This window comes from Corythoichthys intestinalis, chromosome 16 (genome assembly GCF_030265065.1).
Source record: "Corythoichthys intestinalis isolate RoL2023-P3 chromosome 16, ASM3026506v1, whole genome shotgun sequence".
NCBI classification, from domain to species: domain Eukaryota; kingdom Metazoa; phylum Chordata; class Actinopteri; order Syngnathiformes; family Syngnathidae; genus Corythoichthys; species Corythoichthys intestinalis.
Window position 1 is genome coordinate 38,730,561 of NC_080410.1, and position 26,163 is coordinate 38,756,723.

Below are 26,163 nucleotides of genomic sequence, written 5' to 3' on the forward strand. Positions count from 1 at the left end.
CCCCCCGCCGGGCGAGCACTATACTCGGCTTTTGCCCTCTTGGTATGCATCTTAGTAGCAGGGGAATGAGCTGTAAATTGCTCTCCGACGGGCGGTTTGCCGATCAGCGAAGACAATCGACAACCCAGTCGTCATGTAACACGATCCAGGCTCGTTATGTGTGATTTTTTTTCGCTTCGAAGACTTTGAAACATCACTCGGTTCGGGTTAGCATGTCGGCTAGCTGTCACGCCTCTTGGTTTGTTTACATTCTCCGAAGCCGGGGAAGGGAAATGACATAAGCCCGATTTAGGTGTCATAAAATATCATTCGGAAGGTGCGACAGTAAAGGCGAAGTCGACACTTTTGACCATTATGGAGTAATTTTGCCATGTTGTCCTGAATAAGTGCATTTTTATTATTTCATATTCCATTTAGCACAAGACTGTTATTTGTCATGAACATGCCATTTATTCAGCTATTGGGGAAAAATACTTAGATAAAAAGAATATCCTGTAAAAATATTGGAGTAGAGAGACTGAAACAATGACATTTTGCGGCTCACTTCGTCGCGTTTTCCTCGTTCTGAATAATTCCCCCTCAACAGGCTGACTGGTCCTTCTCAAGCCATTTATTTAGCTATTGGGGAAAACTACTGAGATAAAAAGAATATCCTGTAAAAATATTGGAGTAGACAGACTGAAACAATGACATTTTGGGGCTTTCTTCGTCACATTTTCCTCGTTGTGAATAATTCCCCCTCAATTGGCTGAATAGTAAAACCGATGAGCCCATTCTCCCGCTGTCGTCATCCACCTTTTGGGGACGCTAGAGCCCTATAATGGTAGGCTTGGCTAATCGGCAGATTAAAAGACTAATTTCTCGTCATCTGCGCTTTGCGAAGTTGTTGTATATAGTCGAATCGTCTCAAAATATGATCCTAATTCACATAATAATCCTATTTAAGACTTTTTTTTCTCCTGTCGTACGCACTATAAAGACACCACGTGATTAAACAGGTTGTCGTGATCATAGAATGGCACGCTTGAGTCTGATTGGTATAATGGAGACATGTGTTTATTGGTGCAACGTCTAATTGGTGAAACTGGTAGAGCTAGTGTTGGCATCGTTGACAAAACAAAACAAAAAAAAGAGGTAAAGTCTTAAAAAAAAGAGGTAAAGTCTTATATGTAGAATAAAGAAGAAAAATGTAACGTCTAGTGTTGTCCACAGTAGCGGTGTAAGAGTAGCGTTTCGTCTTCACAAATCTACTCAAGTAAAAGTGAAAAGTATATCTTAGTAAAACTACTCTTAGAAGTACGTTTTTCTCAATAAGTTACTCAAGTAAATGTAACGGAGTAAATGTAACGTGTGACAACCTATCTTTGAACCTAATGTAGCATAAGCGCACCCTGCGCCGCTAGCATTCACAAGCAAAGTAGGGTACACTTAAAGCAGTCAAAGACCCACGATTTTTGAGTGGACAATAGTTCGTTTGTTTTGTCCGAACTCCAGTTCGGATGCACATTCACATTCACAAAACGAAGTGGACTATCTGAGAAAAAGAACTCTGGTCCGTTTAAAAAGGACCAGAAATTGCTAGTGTGAAAACACTAGAGCTGGGAATCTTTGGGCACCTAACGATTTGATTACGATTACGATTCAGAGGCTCCGCTTCGATTATAAAACGATTATTGATGCACCCCCCTCCTTTTTTTATTTTTATTTTTTTTTTAATGTTTTGTACATTAGTTCCAAAATTGTTCAAAATCCTCTCAGGCTAAACCAAACTACTATTTCAGTATCAAGTTAACATATAACAGTAAACAAATATACAAAAATAACAGTAAATAAAAAACTCCAGTCCCCATTCTGTTTCAGCAGCTTTAAACTACATTCAATTAAATTAATGTTGTGAATCAACTGTTACAGTTGTTAAAATTGCTCCCGTTATTCCATAAGTTCCCTTCTGTCAACTTTTGTCAAAGTTTTAACACTATTTCATCATTTAAAGATAGATTCAAGACAAGATTCTGCCGATTTAGGAGTATTTTGGACGAAAAGTTAATTAGGCTCGCTACAACAGAGCCTTCTAGAGAGGTCTACTGCTTTAAGATGGCGGCTGTTTACTTACGCCGGAAAGTCTGTCATTTCGCATCTCCGTTCAATAATACATGGTCTAACACCGACGTCGTCTGTCATTTTGCATCTAGTTCTACCTATATAGGATATCTACTGTAGCCGTATGATTGTCAGCCGCAGTCAGGTATGATTGTTTTTTTTTTATCTAGCGGCATGAGTTGAACATATTTACTCTTGGTCCGTTCCTCATTGCGTCCCAAAGACCGCACTGACTGTGTTTTACTTCCGCTTTACCTGGTATAATTCAATAATCGGAATTTGGATATTTGTGAATCGTTCTCGAATCTTCCACGGCCGAATCACGAATCATCTAAGAATCGGAAATTTTGCACGCCTCTAGAAAACACCCTAAGATGCTTGGGATTTGCTATGTGAGCATTATCATTATTAAAGCATCTAGTGGGGCATCACAATACAATTAGCCATAGTATGTTAAGACCATGACCATAGATATCGGTATCGGTTTGATATCTGTGTCAGATTTTTGGAGTTGGGCAATATCGGGATATTGGTTAAAAAGTCATTATTGGACAACTCTACTTTCCATATCATTTTACATTTTTGGTGTTAAACTAGTCCCAAAAAGTCTGACTAAAGCTGAATAATGTGAAAACTGATCTAATAAATCTTGGGCTCTGATACTGTATTTAAAGATCTAACTCATACACTGCAAATCTATAACATCTTAATCAGATTATTTTTCTTTAGTCAAATAATTTTCTCCAACTTGTTCGGAGTGTAAAAGACTAGTTAACAGATCAATGTGTCAGATTGTTCCACTTATTTTAAGTAAAAATTACTATATGTGTTTTTATTTAGTCCATACATCTAAATATATGGTAATTGTTCAAAAAATTACTTTCAAATAATTTAAGAACATTTCTGACAAACTTTTTTTAAGATTAAATATACTAACTTATTGCTTAAAATAGGTCTGTTAGTCTTATTTTCAGCAAGCTATTTTTCTTATTTCAAGAAATCTGAGTAAAATTAAACTAAATTAAACTAGAAATACTGGCCGTTAATGTCACTTACGTATTTCTAGTAGATTTACACAGAAAACAAGGGAATTTAACTTGTTTTAAGGAAGTGTCTTTGCAGTGTAGGCTGCCCCTGATGACAGACGTCCAATCCATTTAAACTGGGAGGACTGGAAGCAAATGAATAAATGATCATACCAATGACAAAAAATGTTTAATTTACAGTAGGAAGAAAAGAGCCATATAATTGGGCTCGAGCGTTTACGTCACAGCAACACGGGATCATGCGAGATTTGCGACAACGCAGCCATATTGGAAGCACGTCTGCATCACGGCGCATTTAAACTTAAGGGCAAATACAATTCAACTCCAAAGATGGAAAAAAGTAAGGAAAACTTGCCACTTCGATACAGAGACAAACTTGTTACCACGGCGAAGGACAGATATGTGAGCAAATTTAAGGATGTGAACAATGTTGACCCTTACGAGCAAGCCGAACACAAATGGAATAAAGATGTCGACAGCTTCCACCACTACGCGAAATGGGCATCATGCTGTATTTAGTGTTTGGTGTAAGTTACTACACTCATCAGCAATTCCGAAACTACAAATCGCTACAAAGCTACGAACAGTTTTGCTGCGGATCGGTGCAGGACCTGCACATTATGACCGTGGCAAACGGCAACACCAACGTTCTTGCAAAGGTAGGCAATGTGTGTTTACAGTTTCAATGTCATGAACATCTGAATTTGTGCTGTGCTGAGTTGTAATAGTTAAGTGACAAATCAATGCTGTGTTTTAGAAAACAGATTTGTTGCAGACAATGTAGCCTGTGTACAAAGTCTTTGCCACTATCTCACGGCAACATGTTACAGCTTTTTCATTTAGAAACGACAGGAATCATGTCTTATGAAGACAATGCACATGTATGAATGCTAGTTGTTTAGCTGTAGCTATAGCTAACAACAGGCCGACTTAGGGCATAAAGTTACCGAAATTTGAGTAGACAAACGAAATTAACTTACCTGAGTGGAAGTGCATAGAGCAAACTCTGTGTGTAACTGGAGAATCAAACGTTATGCCCTTCCTTCTGATCGAGGCCATCCATGTCATTCTTCGACGTTTGGTAAGTTCAGATATGAGCTTTCTCTCGCCTTTTCTCCATGTAGGGATCCGGAAGAAACTCAATGTTTTTTTTTTTTTTTTTTTTTTATGGAATTTTATTGTCATCATCATCGGTATCATTGACAATCATTGGCAATTACAAAATGTGATATGATTTGCCCGAAGGAACCGAAGAAGACGACAAAGGCGGACGAGATGAAGCATATGCTTATGAGTTTCCCGTCCCCCATACAACTAAAGACACACATTCAGGCATGGAACATACATCAAAACTGTAAAATAACACAGTCAACAATCTGGGTTTAGTAACTAAGCATCCAGTCAAACAGCTCGATTAATTTTAGGGCGTACAAGGTTATGACTTTGTCATGTCCCTGACATTTTTGCATCTGTTTGCTGTGGAACATTTTGTTGTGGCTATGTGTGTGACATGTTATCACAGCTGGTATGAGTAGCGACTCAAAATGCTTTTCTTATAAGTCTCTTAAGATACATTGCTGAGGTGTACATGGTGGCAACAATTGGCGCACACAAGGTCACTGTAACAGTTTCATCAGACATGAATGTATGAGAAAATCAAACAACATGCTGTACATATTTTATCCCAAGATTAATGTCTCCACGACGAAAACATGCTTATTATTCGTTTTATATAGTATATTTTCCATATACTCAGTAAACTAGACATTTGAATCAGGAGCTCGGTAGACACAGCAGATAATTATGTTTTTACAATTGGGGATTAGGAGTTCAATTGTAATACATTCCAGGAGATTTTCAATCATAATTGCAACAATCCCCCCCCCCCCCCCCCCCCCCCAGATGCCCGATACTTTTGTGTCATGTTATATCCGTGCAAATTAAAGTCAGAGCCTTTGTTGTCTTTAGTAGATAATCCTTAATGTGTTCAAGATTCTTGTAACTCCTGCCGTTGATAAGTTTCAGCTTACCGTCCACATCCACGAGTTGTTTTACTGGTCAGCTGTGTAGTATTTACAGTTATCCAGCTATTGTAGTCAATTGGTCAAGACTCGTAATAGCTTTAATCTTCATATCTTGCGTCTTGACAAGGATCCTGCAATCCGAGACGCAGGTGTTGGCTATTTTCCCAGCTTTCTTGAGTTGACGTGCTTTTCTTGCAATTTCAGCATTTCGGCGAGTCAAGTTGTCATTCAAAAAAATCTTCGACCCTTTCAGGTGGCGGTGCTGGTTAAGCAGGGCAGTCTTGGTCTTGTGGTCTGCCAGCTTCATGAGCACTGTCGCCGGTCCTCTCCCCCCAGATGGGAGCAGAAGGCAGCAACGGATGTCCAGCGGTTCCATGTTTATTCCAAACTCTTTCAGCTTAGCAATTGCCAGTTGCGCCACTGTGTCCCCTGGGCCAGGCGTCAGTTGTAATCCAGAAATGATGAGCTCATTTGCGCGTCGGCACTGGTCGAGATCGTCAGCCAAAATTTCCAGCTTCTTGATGCGAACATCTCTCTCCTCGACCGCCTGCTTGAGTTTCTCCTTTTCAGCGCGAATTAAATGGAGCTCTCTGACGATTTCTTGATTCTGGTTTTGAATCAAGCCAGTCAAGGAGACCTCCAACTTCAGTATGGAGGATTTTATTTCATCCAAGTCTCCAGGTTTCAAATTCTTTGGCGCCATACTGGGAGTCGAGCTTGCTGGCCCTGAGCGCTTATCGGTTAAGATAAGAGAGTGCTTCAGAGTGCGTCTGTACGCGGCGAAGGCTGAGCAGCGAAAGGGTTCCGTCGAGCTGTACATTCTCCTTTCTATTCGATCGGTTGTTGCAATTCTTTACCGAACAATAATTTCCAATCATTTTTAAAGAGCGACCTGAGTCGAAATGCCTCACTGTTTATGTTTCCCGGAGTTCTGACACCGAACTTCCTGCTTCCAACATGGCGATGGGGCGGAAACCTCGCGAGTGCCACGTCATACGCTCGATGTCTGTCATTGTAAATGGCACTTAGAGAGTTAATCAGGGGACCAGTTGCCAATGTGACTCAATAATAACAACAATAATAATAATAATTTAAACATTGTGAAAAATAAATATCAAAAATAAAACAAACACTCACAGGCATATATTCTTTATCTTCTATGATGAGTTGAGACTGGCTCCATTACGTTTATGCCTTTTGTATTGTATTGCCGCCAGGTGGTCAAGGTACGCACACCTGAAAGAACAGCACAATATCCATAGAAGTGAAACGAAAAATTTTAAATCCTTTACATTTTATGTCATTACAAACTTATAAAACACACAATTTTAGACTGCTTTTTTCATAGTACAACACAAATTACAAAAAAACCTCGTGTGTTTTTAAAGGATACACAGTCAAATACATCAGTTGATATAGAGGTTATTACTTTGGTTTACCTTAACCTACCTTGGTTTATTTCTTAACCTATTCAAAACATTCACGCTTCAACATGTTTAGCTCAGATAACACTACAAGTGCGCGTGTGCCTAATAAATTGGCATACAGGTGCCTACATTAACGTGTAGAAATCCAAGGGCTAAATCCAACACTGCAGTAAATAAATAAATACCACTTTAAAAAAAAAAAAAAAACATGTTGCTTTTCGTTCATCTTTGGTCTGCCATTCACTAAGTAGCTTTTAATATTGCCCGATGAGCAATCTCTCCCTCGCAAAACACTCTTCAGAGATGCTGTGTAATTGACTGCACATCTAACAGTACGGAACAAATCCTACTAGTGGAGGGAAGTTGACAAATTGCATTAAAAAAAAACACATACACACACACTCAATTGGGTTGAGATTGGCTAGAAAGAAGCTCATGTTGCTGCTTATCCCATTAAACATGAAACACTTTAAGCTCTCAAACTTGCTGACACGTGCGAGGAAGCGCTTAGAAGCAAGCGTGCAGTGACAAAAATCAAAGAGGGAGAAGCAGGTCCAAACATGCGATTGTTTCTACTTCCAGCCATCAAAGAAGGGAAAAAAAGGCGCTCGACCTAAAGTGTCAAATCATCCAAGTTGGCCCTCCAATAGCTGGCCCGATTGGAGAACATGTTCCGCTTCTTTTCAGCACATGTAAACAGGTTTTGACATGGGTCTGCTTAAGTGTAGGGGGGTGAAATAAAAAGCTGTCAACACGCAGTATACCTGCTTTAAATCTGTTCCCCATTCCAGGCAATCTGTGGGAACCAGGCCTGTGGCGTCTAATCCTGTTTTCACCCCCCCACCCCCATACATATAGAACCCCCCCCCTCCTCCCTCATCTGTATCACACTTTCAATTCCACTCGCCGGCGCCTTTGTGCGATTTCATTTGATCTTGCTTTTAGAAATTCCAAATCTATTCAAGTTTTTCCGCGGTGCCGTCGCCGGGAATCCTGATTTAGCGTCTCCATTTGGAAGTGTGCGTCGAGAGCGTGTGATTTAAACAGGGGGGATGATTCGCCAGGTTTAAAATGTTAACAAGAGTCTTTTAGCAAGCTGATTTGTGCAGCCTGTTATTGGCTGTATGCGTTTTCCTCTGTGTGCTACTACCATTTTAGGAGTACTGCATTCAGTACACCAAGTCTCAGCTGAGCTAAATCAGGGGTGTCCAAACTTTTTTCTTTGAGGGCCACTTTCAGGAAACGCAAAGAATGCAAGTATCAGTCAAAGGTGGGTAGAGTAGCCAAAGATTCTACTCAAGTAAGACTAGCGTTATTTCAAAATATTATATTCATATATTTTAGATAAAAAGTTATTTAGGTTCGCTTGGAAGGTTCTCTACAACAGAGCCTTCCTGATAAGCCTACTGCTTTAAGATGGCGGCCGTTTACTAATGCAGGCCAGTCTATCATTTCGCATGTTGTTCTCTATACATGTGCTAACGCCGTCGTTTCTGTCATTTCGCATCTAGTTCTATATACGTGTGATATCTATCGTAGCATCATGCAGGCTTAGTTTGTAGGCTATTGGCTACAGTCAGGTATTATTGGAGCCACCTAGCCTCGCGTTTGCAACGCCGTCACAACCCCTTACCTCCTCGCCACTCCTACTCTGCTCTCTCGTCTCCGTAGGTCCGTGTCTCTCAGCCTTTTCACCAACGTAGTAACACATAGTAACGCACGCCTTTACATCCTCAGTAACGGTAACGGCGTTGCCAAGATGAGAAAAGTAATTAATTACATTACTCACTACTGAAAAAAATAACGCCGTTAGTAACACCGTTATACTCTAACGCCGTTATTAACAACACTGCTTACAGTGTTATATTATTGAAACAAATGTATATGTTTTTTCTCAGCACAACATCATCTATATCAGGGGTCGAGGACCTATGTCTTGCGAGCAGGGGTGAAAGTGGCTATAATTTCTTGCCGGAACTCCCCGACGTGAAGGTCGTCACAGAGCCAGAAATTTTATTTTTTATTTTATTTTTTTTCTTTCATTATTATTATTTTTGGGGGTGGCGGGGGGTCAAACTTCTTAAACTACTGAAATGCAAAGAAAACTGTTTTAGCACAGTTATTTCTATAACACATACAAAAACAGATTTTCATTCAAAATTTTATTTTTTCAATGATTTGCAAAATAAAATGTAACAAAGCAACAGCAATAAACCCAACCTCCATCTCCTAATTTTTATTTTCCCTCATTTCCTCACATACTGAATGCCAAATCTCAACTACTTAAGAACACAGGACGTATATTAAAATTGAAGTTAATGTAAACATTTACTTTTTTTTAAATAATAAAGATATAAGTGACATACATTCAGAAAAATAACTACAAATTACTTATATTATGCAGAGTGAAATGAAATATACTAGTATTTTGAATATTGCGCAAACATTGATTTTTTAAATCAGAAGGAAATGGATAAGTAGCCTAACATAAATGAACAAATATAAGTCCAAAGTTCACATTGACAGCGAAGATGTTCTGAACCTCCCCATCAGAGCAAATAAAACTAAATATGATAAATAAGCCTCCTCAACTCTTTCATTGCTCTTAAAGATTTGATCCATTTTATGTTGCAGTGCTCTTTTTTTGTCGGATCAATTCAACCTTTTTTTTTTTTTCTTTCTGCTGTTCCAGAAAACATGCACATTTGAACCAATTAGAGCTAACTATCTCTGCTGATCACATGTCAGTATGTCAGCCAATTGAACGGATAAATGAGTCCAGGAGTTTTGCTTTGCTGTGTGCATTCGCACATTGACGTGACTCATCATCGGCAGACTCAGAAAACTGCAGCAGCTGGGGAAACCTCCATGCCGTCCGTGGAATAAAATAAATAATAAACATTGGTGGAAATGGATTACACTACACAAGCACTTTATTATGCTTGTTGTTAACACTTGTGTATGTAAATCTGATGTTGGTAGATTGTTTTCTTATTGGAGATAAAATGCATGTGTGGCAGCCCAGCATTTTTTTTTTACACAGCATTTTGACAGTTGACGTCATATTTTCGGAATCAAAGCACCGTGTACCTGAACAGCATTCCGGCCCTGAATCTTATACCGGAACTGCGTTCTGGCCCTGAATCTTATACCGGAACTGCGTTCCTGACTGTTCTGGCCCACTTTCACCCCTGCTTGCGAGCCTCTTTTGATGAGCGCGTATGGCTCTCTGCCAACCCGTCCTCTTAAATGTGCAACCCGCCAGCTCGCTTGACATGAACCAGCTATGATGAGCTGATGAAACACTCGCACATTAATCTTGGACACTTCAAATGTGCGTTGCAATAAAATGCTTCAAGTCAGGATGTGCGAGATCGCCTCATAAGTTAAGTTACCACTCGGCTAGCGGCAGGGTTGGCCCCTCCCGACTCGATGCCGAGCGAACTGTAGTATATAAAAAAATACATAGGGGTAAATTAAACCACAAAAGTGAACCGCGTGGTACCCCAAGTCAACCAGGCGATTCATTTTTGTGACTTTTTGGACTGTCAAATTGTCACCACTTCCAGGAGAGCAAGACTCACGAAACGACCGCCCCAAAAGGCTCCGCCTATTTCGGTCACTGCTACGCACAAGTCACCCTCGTCGTCCTCGATTGTGGTTTTCTATTCCAGGAAATATACGCGGCACCACACCATGTTTCTATTTGTTATTTTCCTTGTGGTGAGTGCACAACTGTGCAACGATTGTAACAACCCAAGTAACTAGGGTTGTTCCGATCATGTTTTTTTTTTGCTCCCGATCCGATCCCGATCGTTTTAGTTTGAGTATCTGCCGATCACGATATTTCCCGATCCGATTGCTTTTTTTGCTCCCGATTCAATTCCAATCGTTCCCGATAATTTTTCCCGATCATATAAATTTTGGCAATGCATTAAGAAAAAAAATGAATAAAACTCGGACGAATGTATACATTCAACATACAGTACATAAGTACTGTATTTGTTTATTATGACAATAAATCCTCAAGATGGCATTTACATTATTAACATTCTTTCTGTGAGGGATCCACGGATAGAAAGACTTGTAATTCTTAAAGTGCATGTGACACGAAAAAGCATGTTTATTTGATAATACACGCGGTATTTTATGCTCCTGAATGATATGGACCGCTTGGAAGTGTGTGGAAGCGATTGCTATATTTATTTAGTTTTTTGAATCCCGCGCCATGAAAATGAGTGACTTCCGGCTTCGGTCTAGCATTGAGGAGGAGGGCGCTGTGAAGTGTACGGGAGGACGAAGGATTCAGCTGATTTTGCGGATTAATACGTTTATTTTTCGCATCACGTCAGCCAAACGGCTGCAGAAAAATCATTCTGTATGAGGGAAAGGTGTATGCACCTTTTTGGAGTTTGAAAAGGTTCCCATTCACCGTGGATATTGGCTAAAACAAGCCCGACGACTACTGTGGGACCATTGGACTTATGAGGAAGTGAGTAAACATCTTTTTTAGTATTATGTCAAATATTAATACAGCTATTACAAAGTAAACACTACAAACTTTCTTTAAATAAAGGACTACTTACGTTTGATCATTGATAGGCATGTAAAAAGCTCTCCCCATGCACATTAGTAGAACGTTAGCTGCACAACAACTGCAGCCACCCTCCTCCGGGGAACGAACTGGAAATTGCTCTCCGCCGGGTGGTTTGCCGATCCGCGAAGACAATCGACAACCGGGTCGTCATGTCAAATAATCCAGGCTAGTTATGTGTGATTTTCCGCTTCGAAGACTTTGAAACATCACTCGGTTCGGGTTAGCATGTCAGCTAGCTGTCACTCCTTCTGGTTTGTTTACATTCTCCGAAGCCAGGGAAGGGAAATGACATATGTCCGATTTAGGTGTCATAAAATATCGTTCGGGAGGTGCGACAGTAAAGGTGAAGTCGACAGTTTTGACCATTATGGAGTAATTTTGCCATGTCGTCTTGAATAAATGGATTTTTATTATTTCATATTCCATTTAGCACAAGACTGTTATTTGTCATGACCATGCCATTTATTTAGCAATTGGGGAAAATACTTGGATAAAAAGAATATCCTGTAAAAATATTGAAGTAAAGACATTTTACCGCTCTCTTCGTCGCGTTTTCCTCGTTGTGAATAGTTCCCCCTCGACGGGCTGATTGGTCCTTCTCAAGCCATTTATATAGCTATTGGGGAAAAATACTTGGATAAAAAGAATATCCTGTAAAAATATTGGCGTAGACAGACTGAAACAATGACATTTTGCGGCTCTCTTCGTTGCATTTTCCTCGTTCTGAACAATCCCCCCTCAATGGGCTGAATAGTAAAACCGATGAGCCCAGTCTACCGCTGACGTCATCCACCTGTTGGGGACGCTAAAGCCCTATAATGGTAGGCGTGGCTAACCAGCAGATTAAAAGACTAATTTCTCGTTATCTGCACTGTGCTAAATTGTTGTATATAGTCGAATCGTCTCAAAATATGATTCCAATTCACATAATAATGCCATTTAAGACTTTTTTTCTCGTGTCGTATGCTCTTTAAAGGCCAGATGTGACTTTGTATATTGTGACTAAATATTGCCATCTAGTGGATTTTTATGAGCTTTCAGTAAATGATAATTCAGGCATTCAACTTCTGCCCAAATGCATGATGGGAAGTGCACCCATGACTGTGTGTAGTGCTATCAATTGATCTATCTTCTCTGCGTTGGGGACTAACTTAAGGTGTTAAGACAAAGTTCAAGTGCTATCTTCTCCACATTGCTTCCCATGGTATTTCTAATCGTAAGGAGAGGGATTGTAAGGCTTTAGCCAATAAAAAAAAGGTTCCAAAGCCTGCCAAAATTCACCCTACTCTTTATACGCTTCCTTTAATCTCTCTATATGAGTGAAAAGGCGCCATTACAGATTGAGCGCGATAATGCGAGAGTGGTTCGTGCACCGCATGCATTAATTTCATTAAATATTTTCACATGACACATTTTTTAAAAAATTAATTGCCGCCGCCATCGGGATAAATTTGATAACCCTACCTTAAGCCTAAACTAAAGAATCTGGATGAGTATAACATATTATGTTTGTAACATTAAATACAATTAGAAAACGATTTAATTAAAAAATATATATATGTTAAAAAAAGGCATGACCGATATTTTTTTGCCGATTCCGATACTTTGAAAATGACGTGATTGGACATCTATACAAGTAACGACGTTAGACTTTCTTTGTTGTTTTCTAAAGATTTATTTCAATCGCAACTCTGCGACTGCTCTTAAAGCAGAGCCTGACCACCCTCTGCCTCCCGTGTAATGCGTTCACGAAAGAAACATTGCTTACAAAATGGATTCGGACAAGCTGGCAAAAAAACATAGAATATACAGTGTGTGTTTAGATACATTCATACACATACACACACACTGTATGGCCCTTGTGGAATCACATTTTAAAATATGTTGGGTTTTGGCTCTCTCTGTCTAAAAGGTTCCTCACCCCTGATCTATATGAACTGTTATTATTATACTGTAGTGCACAGGTGTCAAACCGATTCCAGAAAGGGCCAAGTGGGTCCAGGTTTGCTTTCCAACCAATGAAGAGGACACCTTTTCACCAATTAGATCTTTTACATGTGTAATCAGTTAAACTTTGTCAGGTGCTGCTTGTTTCAGCAGGAAGTTCATTGGTTAAACTCTCTGCGCGTTATCGGTTGGAACAAAATCCAGCACCCACTTGGCTCTTTCTGGAATCGGTTTGACACCTGGCCCGTAGTGTATTATACTGTGGTGTCACACCTAGAATGAGCTGTAGATTTTTGCAGTGTGCTAGCATGCTATCCATTGGCTGTCTATTCTCTTGTTGACATGTGACTGTTTTGTCATTCTCTCAACATGTACTAGCTAGCGCAGAACTAGAAAGCTAGCTATGATCATCAATTTTGGTTGATGTCACAACCAGAATGTTGTGTAAAAACCACATTGGCTTGTTTTCTATATAGGTTTATTTATGTAAAACAAGATTTTAAAGTGTCAGGTTTTGACCCATGAGCTAATGGAGAGGCACTGTTTAAGGGACTGGCTCCATCTAGTAATAAAGCTGAGGAGTGCAACAGAATGTAGGCTGAATTTAAGCTTCTTGTGTGAGCCATATCCAATTATGTTTTCATAATTTGCGGCAAGCCAATAAAAACTGGGCTCTGGGCCGCAGTTGAAAACATGAAAACAAACACAATCTTTTCATGCCCGGCAAATGTCAAATTATGATATTTCCACATTGCAAACCATCTAAGAATTGTCTGAGAAAGTCTGATCTTTTTCCCATCCTCCATCCGTCACAGCGATACTGACGGGACGATATCAATACCCCGCCAAATTAATAAAGAAAGACCCGAGGCGGCCGGCTCCTCGCTCCATAAGAAATTGCGTGGAAAGAAAACAAACTTTTGGCCCACTTGAATACATTCCCAGCAGCAATTTATGCAAAGACATTTAATATCAGCCGCACTCTCTCATATCGTCGGGAACTTCTCGCGCTTCATATCGCTCCCACGTCCAAAATAAAAAGAAGCTACACTGGGCTGTTTTTGAAATGTCAAACAATAATAATAAGTAGGTATATTTTTCTGCATAAATCCCAGAGATGGCGTGCTTTAAGGCCAGGGGATTCATTTCCAATGTGTGAAATATAAACAATGTTAGCTTAGCAAAAAGGCCACAGTGTTGATACCCAACAAGTTGAATTTAGTCCTTATCACTTCCTGGAATATCTACTGACGAGCAGGACTTTTGTCAGGACTTTGTGATGTGCATAAAACATAAAAGCGTTACAGCAGAGGTACAAAAATGTTGCAAGGTGATGAGCATAATGGATGAAAGGATCAGCGTGTCTCTCTTTATCATGTGATCCCGACCACACCACCTTTTATTAGAGTCGCGTGGAGTCTACTTACCACGGAATAATAACACATCAGGTTAATGGCAAACAATATCTATCATTACATTTTGCGTCTCACTCTGTTTATTGACTCTAATGGACGAATTGGATGAGTGAATCCATAATCCCGCGAGAAACCAAATGTACTTTTCATGAATACAAAGTGATATAAAAGGGTCAAATTAGACATGAAAGAATAAATTAATTGAAATGGACAATTCACTTTTAGGGAAAGTACAACATACTTCTATGGACGGATTAGTGTGAAAGCTAAAACACTATGCTAATTCTGCTCACAGAATTGCCATAAAAAGTAAAGAATGTTGTTTCTGTTGAACCCTTTATAGGGCACTTATTGCTGCCACTGAGTGGGAGAGCTGGGAGCGATCATTCACTGCCAGCCTTCCCAGTCAAAATGGAGTGGATGTTTAGCAGCGTCACTGGCATTGAAAACTGGTCTATCGCCGTAGTGGTGGATCAATGTGAACAGGGCCCGGGTGGGATGAGCATAAACTGAACCCCCCAAGTGGATCACCTACATGTGTGTGGGGGTGCTAGGGAACAATTATTCGCGGGCCCCTCTAGACAACCAGCCAAGCGACTGGCAGGGATACTATATTTTATTTTATTTTATTATTTGATCAGGATAGTGCAGATTGATGAATATCTATTAGACACATCTAAAAGATGTAAATATTAGAGATGTCCCGATCTGATATTTGGATCAGATCGGACGCCTATATGGGCAAAAAAATGCGCATCGGTATCGGATCGGCCAACACGGAAAAATTTCGATCCAGACTTCCGATCCAGTTTCGAGTTTTCCAGCGCACCGTTTTACATAATCCATTCCACTTTTTGCTTCAGTTTCCCTAAAATCCGGTCCGCATTCTACGGCACACCTTCAACACACTACATTTACATTACCGTCTCCCAATTTACTGAGAGACTTTATCGGTAAAAATGTCAGCTGTGTGGGATCATTTCACCTTAAAGGACGACAAAGACGAAGAGGCAGAGTGCAACATATGCCACAATAAAGTCAAGCGTGGTGGTAAAGCTGTAAGAAGTTTTAATACGACCAACCTAATCAAGCAATTAGCGAAATACCCCCACAAACAATATAAGAAGTATGTTATGAAAACCGAAGACAAAAAGAAAGGTCCTACGCAACTAACACTGGCAGAAACTTTTGCTATGCGGGACAAACTGGCACTCGACAATCCCAAAGCCCAGGGAATAACAAGAGTCATTGCCGAAGAATTCATTCTGAATGATGAGCCATTATCTCTCGTGAGTAAAGACGCACCATCCAACACTTAGAACCACGGTACAACATGCCCAGCCGTCATTACATCCTTGAGTGATTCGGCCGGGGAAGATTCGAGAACGATTCACAAACATCCAAATTCCGATTATTGAAATATGTCAAGTAAAGCGGAACTAATACACAGCGCGGTCTTTGGGATGCAATGGGAAACGGACCGCATTGCGTCCCGAGAGTAAACATGCTTGTCATAGACCCGGGTAATGCCAATGCTCAACTCACGGCTTTAGCGCAACTCATGCCGCTGGATAAAAAAACACAAGAATACCTAACTGCTGCTGACAGCCGCTACAAACTACATCAACATCATTTTACTGTAGATAATAGATATCATATGCTGTGGGCCCCCCTATTTTATTTATTTATTTTTTAAGAAATCCGACATTAAATATTTTTAATAAAGTGATTCTACGTTACTGCATGGACCGTAATTTTAGGACTATACAACCTTATTGGCTTATAGTCCGGTGCGGTTTATTTGTTGATGTATTTGGGTTAATAAGTAACACTTTATTTGACAGCGGTGTCATAGGACTACCATAACAATATATACCGTAATTTTCAGACAATAAACTGCTACTTTTTCCCCACATTTTGAATTCTGTGGCTTATAGTCCTTGATTTATTTGGGTTAATAGGTAACATTTTATTTGGCAGTGGCGTCATAAGACCGTCATAATTATGACATGACATTATCATGGGAATTAATAAATGCTTATGACAGATGTCATTAAGTGTCATCAGGCAAATTATGTCACTAACTCCATTTATGTCCAGCTCGAACTTTTAACATCCATTCAAATGTGAGATAATTTGCCGGATGACACAAAATGACATCTGTCATAAGCATTCATTAATGCTCATGGCAGTGTCATTTCATAGTTATGATGGTCTTATGACAGTCCTATGGCTCTACATTGAAATAAATTGCTACCAAATACCAAAACTAGCAATAAATGAAACAACTGGAACAGTAACTGAAGAAATAATTAGCACAGAGCATGAAATTGATTGTTATTTACATCTGTAGCGATGCAATGCATGCTAGGAGGCATGTTGGACGACAACAATGTTGATAGCAGGTGGCAGCAGAGGTTGACTGTCTCCCCCAAGGGAGCAGTGATGGCCAAATGAAGCTTCTTGAATCCATGAAGCTTTGCTGCCAATCGGTTAAAAGCTTCATGATGTTTCATTTGGTCAGACTATCATAAGACCGTCCTAATTAGGACATGAGACTATCATTGGCATTACTGAATGCTTATGACGGATGTCATTAAGTGTCATCCGGCAAATGAATGAACCATTTATGTCCAGCTCGGATCTTTTACATTCATTCAAAAATGATTTTGAATTTGCTGGATAACTTTATATGACATCAATTATAAGCATTCACTAATGCTCAAGACAGCGTCATGTCATAATTATGATTGTCTAATGACAGTCTTATATCGCCACTGTCAAATAAAGTGTGACCAGATACCATAACTACTAATTAATGAAACAACTAGAACAGTAACTGAGGACATAATTAGCCAGAAGTCCAGTGTCAAGTACCCACAGTCAGTGATGGTCTCTGGTGCCATCTCAGCTGCTGGTGTTGGTATACTGTGTTTTATCAAGGGCAGGGTCAATACAGCTAGCTAGCAGGAGATTTTGGAGCACTTCATGCTTCCATCTGCTGAAAAATATATATAAAATTACAATTGAAACCACACACTGTATTCAACACCAAAATGTTACGATGATTTAAAATGTGATGTCCGTGTATGTCGGACGACAGGACTTTAAGGGGTTAATTACTTCTTTTTAATTACCAAAAAAATAGTCACTTCCCCTTTAAAGGGTTAACCAAAACAGATTGACAGCTGTTGAACTGGCTGACATCAGAGGTAAAACTAGCAGTAATTAAAGTTTTAAATAATTCAGGATTGTCACAAAGTATTTTCTCCACTTTCAGTCCATTTAATTGCTAAAATACTGTAGATAAGATATAATTTCCTATCGTGGTCATCAAGTGTATATTTTTTTTGCTAAAAGTAATGGCGCAAGCGTTTCCCATGACATTTGGAGGTTAATTTGCACCAGTTTCATGGTCACTTATTGACGGAGGGCTCCCAAATTAACATTCACCACGCTTCTTATTGACAGAAGTGTTTAATAAGCCATCCGATGCAGCAGGACTACAGGGCCCGCAAGTGGGAATCTATGCAGTGAATAGAACAAGTAAAACTGTAATAAATTTAAGAAAAAGGAAGAAAAGAAAGAATGTCCCTTAGCAGTTTGCACTCTTCCACTTTTTCCTTGTTAGCCTCCACATTGTTATGGCGCCACTTTGTCACTTTCCTTTTGGAATACTTTTGTGCTTGGATGATTTTTTTTTTTTTTTTTTTACACAGCAGGTTCTGGTACACTGTAGCATGTTCACAAAGTGATCCGAATAGTAAAAACCAAAGCAAATGAGGAAATTTGTTCAAGCCGGTAAAACATATCGCCTGTCAATTTAAGGGTGGCCTCTTTTCTAATTCCTGGCTTCTCCGCTCGCTCGCCTTATCTCCCCGTTCGCCGTTGTGCTGCACCGTGGATCGCTTCCTACGCGACACACGCCGCCATCCTTACAGTGAAATATGCTTATGTTCAAAGCAGTTCTAATGTGGAGTGATGGGCGGGTCCAGGCGAGACTCGCAGCCGCTGACACACAGCTGTCTTTTTCTGTAAATCTCACAAATCCACTGGGAAGGCGAAAAAAAAACACAACTGACTTTTACTGAAGTGCTTCAGTTGTGAAAGTCGCTGTTGTAACAGTTATTTTAGGTTTTGGAAATACTGTAAAATATTGAGCTAATATTCATGTTGTATTCTAAGAAAAAACTCACCCCAGAAACTTTTAATTCAAGCATTGTATCCTAGGGGCGTGACAAAATATCGAAATGGTGATATATCGTAATACTTTGTATTCCAAAAGGTTATCGGTATGCTCCTGTCAAGAATCGAGATATCATTTTAAAAAGGTGTCAATGTTTAAAATAAAATAAAAAAATTAAAAAAGGAACCATCAAGTTGCGACCAAAATCTTCCACCATAATAGTGTCTCAGTTAACTCTAAGGCTGCCACTCAGTTAACTCTAAGGCTGCCCTTGACGGTGCTCGACGCCCATAGGTGGATCTACTATTCAGGCAAAGTAGGCGATCGCCTTAGGCCCCCAACCAGTAGGGGGCCCTCAACCAGCTGCCCTTGGCCAACGAGCAAGGGCTTGGGCCACCGGAGCCAGCAGCACCCCCAACTATTCGTCATGTATAATTATGTCAGCATACCAAACAAACAAATAACAAAAAAAAAGAAAGCCATTTGAATGCTGCATTTATATTATCTCTCCCCCACACACATGCACTCCAATGGACTGTTCCACGACGACGGACTGAGTATCAGTTGCTTAGCTTCATTGAGCTTCGCTTAGCTCCATTTAGCATCGCTTAGCTCCGCTTAGCTGTTCGTTAGCTTCACTTGGCTCTTCCGCGTTTTTCACGCCACTAAGCTTGCTATTTTTACAGCATACTTGCTACTTTACACGTCGGCTATCTAAATCTATTAGTGACACCACAAGCAATGACGAAGAATGTTTTTTTACGGAGTGTAAAGCTTTCGGTTAGCGGTTTAGCGAACGTACCTCCTGTGAACATTTCAAAATAAAAGCTTGTCATGTTTGTCATGTAAATAACGATTTCTGGAGTTAATCCTACGTACCTCAGAATTTATATTATAATATGTAGAGTAAATACTACAGAATACAGATTCTACACTAAGAATAGCTTTCAAATGACATTCTTTATGACAAATATGATTGGCAATGAATAATTATTAGAATTATTATACTACTATTATATATAGTAGTATACTATAATAATGCTAGATTCTTTTTTTTAAGAATTATTTTGAATAATGTTGGAAAGGAAAAGTCTCTTTACTTTCCATTCTTTTGCACTAGTAAATGCTATCAGCATTTAACCTCAGTTTATTTATGATTAATTATTGTTATTTATATGATTATTTGTACTTAAATAAAAAATTCAAGTGTTCCAAAATGGTTTTGTGAGTTATTAAGCGTCAACAAAAATTTCATTGCTAAATTAGTTAAAAAAAAAAAAAAAAAAAAAGGAAAGAAAATTATTAGATTAGTCGACAAATCGTAAAACTAGTCGACTGACTAATCAGGAGAAAATTTGTCGTTTAGGACAGCCCTAGTGTACCGGAACATATTTCCTCCACACCCTTCTCACCTTTTTAACCCCTGATCCATTTAGAGGGCCCCTGGATATGTTCGCCTTAGACCCCAAAACTGCCAAGTCCACCACTGTCGACGCCCAATCCATTCAGACTGGGAACGTTCGTTCATTCAAAACTGGAGTCATTTGATCCGATATTTGGGGCAATTACACGTTACTTGCTGTTCATTTTAGGGCATTTACAGGTCATTTCCTGTTGAGTTTGAGTCACTGCCCATTTATTTGGTGATTCCCAGGTCACGTCCTATTCTGTAACTAAAAACAAACAGGAAGTGACCCATAAAATCACCCCAAAATCAACAGGTAAATGATCTTAAATGGCCCAGAATTACCTCATTGGCTGCCACTGACGGCCAAAGACGTTCAATCCGTTTGAAGTGGGAGGGATGGCAGCGATGCATTTTTTTGACCGTTTGACACTGAAAAAAAATAAAATAAAATCAATAAATAATCATAAATTCAAATTGATTAGCAACATTACCTCGAAAGGACAATAAGCCAAACTATTAGACTGAAAAATATTAATAATAATAGAAAAAAAACGACAGTGTCTTTGGACAGTGAGAGAGTTTTTATTTTTGCTGCAGGCAGTATCAGCTCCTTTGCTGTGATGTTGGGTTATTTTGCATTGAGCAATTTGGTATGCCACCTAATGTGATGCTGACAGTGCTCGCTGGTTTACTGATGTGACACTGACAAAGCGGGACGATTGTTGGCGGTATTCGGCACGTTTTTGCTGGAAAAAAAAAAAAAAAAAAGTCCTGCTGTCCGCTGGGAACATTTTTAGACAAACAGACTGGTCTTTCCTCATCTCCCACTGTACAAAAAGTCAAAGCCAAATGCTACATACGCTTCGTCATATTTCTTCGTCTTAGCTTTTCATATCTCCAGTGCTCTTTGCTGTGTGTTCTCGTTTGGTTAAAAAATCCTGCGCACATGCTAAAAATGAGAGCGCCACTGCCACCCACTCAGTGGATGTGCAATTACATTTTATTCTAGTAAGGCAAAAAGTATGTTCCCTAAGGTCACATGCGCCACCCCCAGCATCGCTCTGCGCCCCCTAGGGGGGGCCCGCCCCAGTATTTGAGAAGTACTGCTTTAACTGAACAATTGTAAGTTCTTCCACATCTTTACCAATGAATTTGGCACCAAGGACATCACTTTCGGACAGAATTGGTAGGTTTAGCTCAGTAAACATCACGTTCGTAAACTATTTCAGTTCACTTACTATTAGGGACAAACGGGATGTTGACCCGCCTAGCAACAATTGCTAACGTCATGAATATTAATGAGCAAAAGTGGCGTGTTTCTTGCGGTACGCCATTGGATGTCAAATGTGGTCCGCAAAATATATTTCCGTGGGCTGATGTTGGCCCCTGAATTGCGAGTTTAAAACCCTAATAAAAAGTTAGTTTTTTTTGTTTGTTTTTAAAAAGGGTAATGTTAATTTTAACTCTTTCCGTGCCTTTGACAATGATACATGTCCAAATGTGTAGCTCTCTGCGTCCTTCTGCTGTGAATTTAACCCCTACTTGCCCAGTGTATCACATTTGATACACTTAAAATTTCATGATTTTGAGAGTAATTCAAAATTTTGAAATATCTTTCCTCAAAAATAAAAAAATAAAAAAATAATGAATGCAAGTCAACTAGGGTTGCAGCTATCGAATATTTTAGTAATCGAGTAATCGACTGAAAATCCTATCGATTAATCAAGTAATCGGATAAAACATTTTTTTTAGGTAAAGAGCAATTATAAATATACATGAGAAAACAAGAAATTTCATGTAATATTGAACCATTTTCAGTCAATCAATGTACTTCTTTATTTATACCGTTCTTTATTTTCAATGTACATTGTTGAAAACAGCCAACAATTGCCTCTCAGATGTGACTAGAATAAAAAAAAGACCAATCCACTGCTTTCACTCCAAAAACTTTTAGATCTTATAAAAAAAAAACTAATAGATCTTATAAAAAAAACAACATATATATATATATATTTCTTACCTGAAAATGCCATTACGCTTGATAACACACATCACTTAAAAGTTAAGTGTATTTCCAGCGTGTTTCAATTGAATTTATATTTGTGTCAAGCCATTTTTAAATTCTAGTTAAGTTTTAAGTTTGTGAGTTTTTGCAGTGTTCAAAATAAATGTATTGTAACATATCAGGTTATAATATGGCGGTGATATTTGCGTGAGTTCCTGAATGCACCGCGTGACGTGCGGGGGTGAGGGTGGTGCGGGAGAGCGAGAGACGTGCCTTCCTGATGTTGTTGTCCTTCCACAAGTTCGCAAAAAAGAAATAATTGCAACCTAACGACGCGGGTGACTCTTTGCCAACGTTGCAGCACCTGCTGTATTGGAGCACATTAGGGACCAGTGCTACTTGGTGTTTTATCCAGCAATGACTACTGAGCTAAAATTGACAGTTAGCTTAATCATATTTTCATTTAACACCCTCATCACTCTACAGCGCTATGTTCTCACAGATTAAATAAATCCTGTATGTAAGACACGTTAGCCACGCATCGACAGTGGTCTTAATAGAAACCTAGCCCTCCGCAGGGCTAACATTACGTGAGCGAGTGACAGTAACTTAATCTTATTTATTAGCGCTGAGAATTGTACTGCTTTAAGATGGCGGCTGTTTACTAACACCGCTGACTCTGTCATTTCGCATCTAGTTCAACATACATGTGATATCTATGAGACGCATCAGATGCTACTTGCTACTACCGTAACATCATGCGGGCTAGTTTTTAGCAACGTCGGCGTAGTTTGGAGCGGCTGTCGGCTGCAGAAAGGTTTTTTATATTTTTTTATTGCGTCTTCCGCTACGCACGAGACATCAGCGCGTTGTCCCGCATTAAAAGTAGTCCGGGCAAAACATGATGCTTAGAGCTGGCAAAATTAAACGATTCCTCGAGGTGAATAAAATTACTCGGATCAGTTTCTAAACCCGAGTTACTCGAGTTCCTCGAGTATTCGTTTCAGCTCTAAAGTCAACTCATGCATCTGCAGGTTCCATGAGAAGAAAAAAACAGGATTTAGCAAGTGTTATAGATATTAGAGCGCTTATTACGCATATGATTTTTTTTTTCTTTTTTACAAATTTAAAAGAAAGGTTTCATTAAGACCTTGTTTTTCAATTTGTTTTTATTCTCTGACAATTGCTTCATATTGAAGGCATTAAGGAGTTAAATTACTTTGTCACAAGTAAAAGTCTAACAAATGTTCATTGGCTAGCAGGTCTCCCATTTCAAATAGATTGGACCTATATCACGGTCAATGGCAGACAACGAGTTGATGAAAATAAAGTTAATTGAATTTGGACATGATGGCTGAGTCAAAAATTAGTGCAAGTTTTTCTAATTAGTACCCTTCACAAATTTTCAACCATTTCATTTCTTTAAAGTGATCCTCTAACTTAAATACATGTAGGCTCTAATAAACCACAATTGTTCTCTTGTACTAAAATATGTTGTTAGAAACTGTTAGAAAAATCAATGGCAATATTTTATCATTTTTAGTCCATATTTTGACCGTTAGTTGGCGCCATGGTTTGCGGGCTCGCAGTGATGACGTCATTGGCATCTTTCGTGTTCAACAATTGCTTATTGCTGCCAAAACTCGCGAAGTAAAATGCCACGATATGCTGCTTTTGGATGCAATTTCCAGTCAAATGGAAACAAGGGGAGTGAAGTGAGTGGTCAAGGTGGAATTATTATTTTTAGTCAATAAATGTGCATAAGTGGAAGCTTCTCCCCCTTTTTGGTCCCTGTATGCATGTATCCTACCCACCACGCGTTACAACTAGCGCCCGAACATTTTTCCTGGATCCACAGTCAAGTAAGGGATCCTTCTATTTTCTGGATCCGACGGTCCCACCGCGTCTGCAATATGGGTTTCGGATCTGTCCCTTTTTTTTTATTCGTCGGTCCCACGGCGGCTTTTCGGATCAGTCTATTTAGTGGAATCGACGGCCTAATCGCGGCTGCGACATTGCCATGGTATCAGTCTAATTACTGGATGTTCGAGTGAGTAAAAAACGCGGATTTGGATTACTAATGCTATCTTTTTTGTTGACTATTCTTCGTGGGAGTTTTCCCCAAATCATACTAAATAATTAAAGCACTATGGCACGCTACAGTGACGACAGTGACTCTGACGTGGACCCTACAACAATGTTGGGAGTTCGTCAGGGAACGCGTGTTTGCGTACTGCTGAGCTCCCGAGTGAAGAGTGGTCAAGGTGGAAATATTATTTTTTGTGAATAAATGTGCATAAGTGGAAGCTTCTCCCCTTTTTGGTACTTTTATACACGTATCCTAGCTACCACGCGTTACAATGTACAAGACATGGATTACACAAGGTGTGCTCTTTGGCCTGTACTGTAAGCACACGACAACTCTGGATGCTAACAATCTACATAATTATATTGGGATAAGTTTGAAAAGGCAATATGCTTACCTTGAATATCTGATAATAAAACCGGACAGCATACACTCTCGCTTCCAACCGGACTTCCCAACAGGACTCTCTCGCATCACCAGTTTTGCCCAACTTTTGTCTTATCAGGTATTTGCTGCACGCATTTTTCCCTGAAGCTCGTCTTGTGAACAACCGACAGTGCTGTCCTGCTCTCTACTTTTCAGATCTGGTTCAAATAGGAAGGGTAGAACTGACGACATGTTGGCAAAGGTAACCCGTGACACGCTGGAATTTCGGCAACGGGACCAGTGACGTCACGCACTGCGACGTAACAAGAATGGCGACCTATCACTTAAAATAATTTTACAAACTTTATTAAAACAAAAACATTAAGACGGGTTTTAATATCAAATAATCATACTAACATGTATCTTTTAAGAATTACTTGTCTTAAAAACAGAGGATCCCTTTCAGTAGGTGCCACAATAAAAATAAAGATTTTTAAAAAATAAAAAAATAAATAAATACCTTATCAACACTACAGCAGATAATGTTGTTTTCCATGCTGGCTTATTGGATTGGACAATGTCATTTTCCACAGTTCAACAAAACAACTACAAATTCAAACACCGATAACATCCATAAGCAACATAAAAACACAAAGAACAAGTCATATTTCCTGCGTAATGAATGTTCAATTATTAATGCAATAAATTATGGATGATCTCTTTAGACCAACTCGGCTCGCAATCAATCCCTGTCTGGATGACGCCGCATTCGGTTATTAGGCGACACGCTAACCGGCGCCGTTATTACCTGCGTTCGCCACCGTTTCGACAAAACGGCAACGATTAAAAGATGCAGAGTTCACCGATTTAGCGTCGTTGTGAAGACAGTTAACGGCGGCTAAAGCGCTGAAGAGAATGCACATTAAAAGAGCTTTTGGATTAATGCACTTTGGAACTTCACAGGCGGCGTTCACACTGAGTCGAGATAGCCGGGAAACATTATTCATGGTGTTTTTTTTTCATCCCGACTCCACTTTATTAGCTTATTTGATTCGCCATTCTCCTCACAGTTGATTCAATACATTCCCTATTTGCATAAAACTGTCCGGTAAGATTATCTTCACTTATTCCATCTATCCTAAGAGTCACCTTGTTCAGGATCTTATATGAATAATGAGATTTTAAATTGGAAGACACTCACACAGAGAATGAGGCATTTACAGTTAATTCATCTCATTGAGTTACATTGCTTAGAGGTATTGGAGGGTTTAGATTTTCATTCAAGCATCATATTTAACAGTGTCTGCCCCCCCGCCCTCCGCTGGCCCTCCTCCTCTCTCCATCATTCCACTTTAGTGGCATTGAAATTTAAATGGCCCGAGCCTGACAGATCCAATATTGCGACACACTGTTGCTGTTTTCCTGCAAGCGAGTATATTGTGGCAATCTTGAATGAGAAAAGCCATCGCGCTAGAGCTCATCACCTCCCAAATATTTAAAGCAGCCTATTTATAGAAAGACAAGCAAAAGAATACTGTACGCCGAAAATGTGTCGT

At 39.5% G+C, this 26,163-nt stretch overlaps 1 protein-coding gene across 5 annotated transcripts in view; it reads right to left on the reverse strand.

The window, feature by feature from the left end:
- The window catches only part of LOC130904797 (uncharacterized), a 254,438-nt gene that overhangs the window by 142,269 nt on the left and 86,006 nt on the right, over positions 1 to 26,163 (reverse strand). For 2 of the 5 annotated variants that reach the window (XM_057817826.1, XM_057817827.1), the window contains exons 2-4: positions 20,493 to 20,579; positions 6,308 to 6,406; positions 5,059 to 6,176 (exon numbers count right to left, since the gene is read on the reverse strand). In XM_057817826.1, coding sequence (XP_057673809.1) covers positions 5,226 to 5,990 — 765 coding nt within the window. In that variant the 5' untranslated portion in view covers positions 5,991 to 6,176; positions 6,308 to 6,406; positions 20,493 to 20,579 and the 3' untranslated portion in view covers positions 5,059 to 5,225. Of the gene's footprint in view, positions 1 to 5,058; positions 6,177 to 6,307; positions 6,407 to 20,492; positions 20,582 to 26,163 lie in introns of those variants that run through there. The other 3 variants (XR_009060907.1, XM_057817828.1, XR_009060906.1) reach the window with 3 other exon arrangements.